This window comes from Ochotona princeps, chromosome 7, assembly GCF_030435755.1.
Source record: "Ochotona princeps isolate mOchPri1 chromosome 7, mOchPri1.hap1, whole genome shotgun sequence".
NCBI classification, from domain to species: Eukaryota; Metazoa; Chordata; class Mammalia; order Lagomorpha; family Ochotonidae; genus Ochotona; species Ochotona princeps.
The window spans coordinates 71,503,491-71,509,490 of NC_080838.1; the positions used below are offsets into that span (position 1 = coordinate 71,503,491).

General features: G+C 36.1%; 1 protein-coding gene across 6 annotated transcripts in view; it reads left to right on the forward strand.

The window, feature by feature from the left end:
- Window positions 1–419, forward strand: part of LOC101525627 (UDP-glucuronosyltransferase 2A1) — a 34,795-nt gene extending 34,376 nt beyond the window's left edge. For all 6 annotated transcript variants that reach the window (XM_058667238.1, XM_058667239.1, XM_058667236.1 and 3 more), the window contains one exon: window positions 115–419. In XM_058667238.1, the coding sequence (XP_058523221.1) occupies window positions 115–394 (280 nt within the window). In that variant the 3' untranslated portion in view covers window positions 395–419. The remainder of the gene's footprint in view (window positions 1–114) is intronic.
- Window positions 420–6,000: the final 5,581 nt, after the last annotated feature.

A 6,000-nucleotide genomic window follows, 5' to 3' on the forward strand; every position in this document is an offset into this window, starting at 1 on the left:
ACAAACTTTTTATCAAATATTTGGCCTCTGTAATGTCTATTAACTCCATACTTACCTTCAAGAAAAGGAAAGTCTAACATTGAAACTAAATGTTATCTACATATTTCCCTTTAGATACAAAGAAAATGCTATGAGGTTATCAAGAATTCATCATGACCAACCTGTAAAGCCCCTGGATCGAGCTGTCTTCTGGATCGAGTTTGTCATGCGCCACAAGGGAGCCAAACACCTTCGGCCAGCTGCCCATGACCTCACCTGGTTCCAGTACCACTCTTTGGATGTGATTGGATTCCTGCTGGCCTGCTTGGCAACATCTATAATCTTGATCACAAAATGTTGCCTGTGTGTTTATCATGTATTTGGCAAGACAGGAAAGAAGAAAAAGAGGGAATAGATCAAAGTTTGAAAACATTCCAAATGGGGCGATTTTAATAATTCTATTAACAAGGAGCTTAACAAAAACACATGCTAATGCTTTCGAACATTCCATTGTTTTTCCTTAGCCTAAAGTCTACGACTCAACCAAGTTGTTAACTAGTGAGTTGTTCTTATTCTTTCTTTTTCTTTTCCATGTGCCTTCCTCTTCCCCTTAGTTTCCTGATGATGAAGCCCTACAGTTTTTAAATAGTTCTATTCATAACACACTCTCTGAACTGAAACTTTAAGGACCATGCTGCCTCTCAATAGACTGGATCATGTGGAATGAGCAAAGCATGAACAGGATCTGATGGATGTAAAAAGTTCATAAGGATAAAGTTCAGAAATTTCCATATACAACGTGTCAGCGAATTACCCTTGAAGATGATTATATTGTTAGAAATTAATGATTTTCACTTAAAGTCTGTTCTGTTTCCCTAATGTTACAGAAATTAGAACATGGATTTAAAGTGATGGTGTATCATAGCATGAAATATTTATGTTTACATTGAGTACAATCATGGTCTACTTTTCCTTCTTTCTTCCACAGATACTTGTGTGGACCCTCTAGTGGAAATATTTGGGCAATTCCTTCAAAAAAAAGTAAAAAACAAAAACAAACAAAAAAAACCATGAATTGAGTTTTCTTCCCTGAATCAGTACTATGTCAAAAGTGAACAGATCACTTTTAGAGCAAATAACAACATGAAATATGGAAGAAATTAATTACATAAAATAAATTGTTAGTGAAAATGTCAATTCATTAGATCTAAAACATCACAAATATTAACAATCTGCAGTCACTATAATTGAACCTAATTTTCTGTCAAAATATGAGTAAACTTTTACTTGGAATTTGAAATCATTGTATTATTTTTGTCTTTTCCCTCTGCAAATTTAAATATCCCAACTGATTATTTCACTAAGTACATTTTAGCTTACAAGCTTGATGAAGACACTGGTACAACACATTTATTAATGTGCAGCACTAACTAAAGGAAAATATTAATATTTCAATTATCTTGTGTGCCTGTGTAGGACTCTTCTTCATTCTGATGACCACTACTGTATCTAAATATCTAATATCTGATATGTGGTCAAGTGTACGTACCTCTTACGTGGAACTTGTTTATACTGGAAGAAACCCTAGTGACCCTTGTTTGACCTGTGTCAAGTTTATTCCTGGATAGCTACCCTCTAGGAATACTTTTACCTGGAAAGAAATTAGATCCACTGTGTTGGCTATGTGAGTTACAGAGAGGCAAGCAAACAAAACATAAAATAACAAAAGCAGTTTTATCTCCAAAAGATCCCAAAGAGAAGAGGGAAGTACTGAGAAGGGGAAGACTCTCCTGGGAGATGTGTATGCACTAGGTTAGGGCGCAAGATTGAGACAAGCTTGCAGACATTACCCAAGACAGATTTCAGGAGAAGTTTTCATTGGTTGATTCAAATCAATAGGCACAAGTTCTGTGGGACACACTCTGATAAAGTGGTTGTCTCCATATTAGGTATGCAGTCCTTCCTGCAAATAGGGAACAAGAGGGCCATATCAAGTATGCGAGATCCATAGTTGTACAGTAAAGAAATGGATGGGGCAGGCATCAAGTGCTTGCATAAAGGAGATTTGTAGATTGGCCACATTAAGGAATTAGAGAAATAAGAAACTGAAAATAATGTCAAGCATGCCTGAATCCCATTCCTGTATAAGAAGTTAAAGTTTATATTCAAAATTAATGCTAAAGGACCATAAATCATATTTCACTGAGTACATTATTTTTACATATAACCATAGAATTATACAATCTATCTTTGGAATATTTTATTTTGTGGAAGTGAACATTTATACTTTTATTTTTTAAGATTTATTTTATTTGAAAGATATACAGAGAGGAGGAGAGACAGAGAGGAAGCTCTTCTGTCTGCTGATTCACTCCCCAAGTGGCCAAAACAGCCAGAGCTTCGTGCCAGTCCAAAGCCAGGAACCCAGAACCTCTTCTGGGTCTCCCACATGGGTACAGGGTCCCAAGGCTTTAAGCCATGCTCGATTGCTTTCCCAGGCCACAACCAGGGAGCTGGATGGGAAGTGGATCAGCCAGGATTACAACTGGTGCCCAAGTATTCTGTTTAAATTAAATCATGCAGTATTTATTTGTTCTTTGATGACCTTATTTCACTTACCATAAATCCATATTTTTTCATGTGGAAATTCTTTTGACTTAGTAATACTCATCTTCCATATATAACACATTTTCTGTAGCATTCATTCATAATTGGACTTTTACACTAAGTCCACATCTTAATCAGTGTGAATAATGTTGCAATTAATGAGATGTATTAGATGTTAATGTAATTTTTGGATGAATACTTCAGAGACAGACTCTCAGAACACAGGGTAGTGTTATTGTTAAGTTCTTAAAGACTTTATTTCATTCAACAACAGAAGCTAGAATATTATTGTTAAGTTCCCACGTGTGCAATATTCATGTTATGGGCATTTGCATGACTTACAATGAAAAATATAATACAAAATAGCAATGATATCCCAAGCTTTATTCATTAAAAATCATTGAATGATCCTAGTAACTTTACAGCTAACAACTTTCAGTACTTTCTAGAGACTCACAATGTTTAACTTTTCCATTTTCCTAATGACTTTTTACCCTGATTTTGTTAATTATTTCATCAATTAACTTTTAGAAAGACAAATTGTATACATGCCAAGATATGATGTATAACACTATAACAGAAACTAGAAAGTGCACAGGAAGTGAGTATTTGTAGAACAAATGGCTGCAGTTTCCTGCAATGATGCAAGGTCGGACCCCTGACTGGATCCAGCCACTCTAGCCAACAACAAAATTTGTGTGGCTTTAAAGATCTGTCAATGGAGCAATTTGATTCCGAAATATCTTATATTCACATCCTAAGTAGATGCTCTGATTTATTCATGCATTACCATAAAACTACAGTTTGTTCATTTCCCCACTACTGTAATATCAAATTTGTAAGCACTTTACATAGATTATAGGTAAGTTTATGCATTTATCTACTTAGAACATTTAAATACATTCTAATGCTAATTTCTATGATCAAAACCAAGTAGAAATAATCAAAATAACCACTTCAATATTTCACTCAGTGATGTGTATAAACTTCTCTGCATGTAGACATAAACAACATGTCTTGAAATGACATATTAATTATTTTAATGAGCTACTATCAATTGCAATGTGTTCATGAGCATCCTTTGTGGATAAGTTTTGTGAGGAATTCCTAGAGTAAATTTATCCCTTTGTAAAAAATTATTTTAATTTATTTAAAAAATAAAGTCCATAGACATACATGGAGTGATGCGCAGAGAGAGGTCTTTCATCTTCTGGTTCATTCCCCAGAAGGTCACAATTGCAAGGGCTGGGCAAAGCAGAAGCCAGCAACCAACCGGCAGCTTCTTTCACTCCTCTCATGTGGCTCAGTGACTAAATCCTTGTCTTGGACACTGATTCTTATCTTGGTTGCTCCACTTCCCTTCCAACTCCCTGCTTCTGGCTTAGGAAAGTAGTAGAGCCTTGGGACACTGCTCCTGCGTGGCAGAAGACCTGGAAGAAACTACTGGCATTGGATCAGTTCAGCTCTGACCATTGCAGCCAGAAGAATTGCTGGTGACATTGTGGAGAAAAGGGATCCCTAATATATTGTAGCTGGAAATGCAAATTAGAACAACCATTATGGAAAACAGCATGGTGACTTTTCAAAAAAGCAATAACAGATCTACCATGAGACGTATCTATTTCACTTCTGGGAATATGTTCAAATGGAATGAAGGTATAAAATGAGTTACTGACACTTCCTTTATTACAGTCCAGTGCATAATAGCAAAGAGATTAAATCAACCTATGCATCTAGTCTATTACTAATAACTAGATAAAGAAAATATGGTAGATAAAAATATGTTTATGGTAAACACATATGCTTACCCACATTAAAATATGGCACATATTTACCTGTGTCTGTAGAAACATGAATAGGTTGGAGAGGAAAGTGACGCACAGGTGATAAGATGGTGATCACAAGAGTGGGCAGGCAGAGGGAAGCCCTTTTTTAAGGAAGGAGGTCGACCTGGAAAGCTCATAGTCTCAATCTTTTATTGTGTTGCTGATAAAGTCAAATTGTAGGAGTTGATAGTGGATGTTGATTGAATGTTGCTAAATATATCCCACACTGATGTTTAACAGCCAGTGCTCAATCATCAGGAAGCAAAAGTGTGATCCAAGTACCAAAGTCAGAATTACATGACTGTCTGGAGGATATCTTAAAGCATATGGTCCCATGGCCTTGGACTGGGACCCAAGTGCAGACCCTCATCCAACAGACCTGTGAGTCCCTCATTTCCATGAGCTTTGCTTTATGCTCATGACACTCAGATTTCTCTGAAACTGCTGAAATTCAAATCTTGTATTACAAAATGTATATCCAGAAAACTACCTCAAAGTATTGCAGATTCTTCTAGTCACAATGTAACAGGATAAAAATTCAAAAGAAAAGATACAAAGTTGAGATTACATTATTGAAAATTTATCATGACTTTATCAAATAAATCACATTCAAAGAGTAACACAATGTGCCACTAGGACATAAATTTAAAAAAATTGGAAAAGCCTAGACAAACACAAAATCAATCAGTAAGTTTTAAAAAAGGAGACATGAAGGTATAGAATTAAACAAAAATTTATTTAATCATATTAAATATGAAAGACACACATCTCAAATAAATACAAGTAGATATAAATATTGCATTTTTCAATCCTACATAAAACAATACATTTAGGGGTCAGCATTGTGGCACAGTAGAATAAGATAATGCTATGTTGGGCCCAGCAAGGTAGCCTAGCAGCTAAGGTCCTCGCCTTGCATACACCAGGATCCCATAAGGGCACCAGTTCTAATCCTGGTTGACCGCTTCTTATCCAGCTCCCTGCTCGTGGCCCGGGAAAGGAGTCGAGACTTGGGACCCTGTGCCCGTGTGGGAGACCCAGAAGAGGCTCCTGACTCCTGGCTTTAGATTGGTGCAGAAATGCAAATATACCTGAAAATATTTGTTCCAGATCTGTGCATTAAATAGATGGTCCATTTAGGGTGTGATTGTCTAATGATCAAAATAAGAAAATAAAAAACACATGCACAGACTTACACAATATTCTGCACAATCTAAATTGACATGTGACAGGCAGTTTTGGGAAATTCGAATCCCCAGTTGCTTTTCCCACATGGACTATTAAGCAATTTGGAGATATAACACCTTGACAATGTAATCTGAAAAATACTGTGCTAGATCAAAACAATGGGACAGTGTGCAGAGAAACCCAGAGAAAGCCATGATCACTCACATTCAGAGAAAACTACTTTGACAGGAATTTAAAGTGAGATGAAAGCTTTGTTTGGATCTAACCAACTTTGATACAAAAACAATTATTTCATCTTAACCAAGACGGGCAACTAAAATGATCAAGAGGTAAATAGCATAACTGCATGGATACTCAGAGAGATAATTCAAGTCTGAGAAGTGTACCGATTTATGAAATA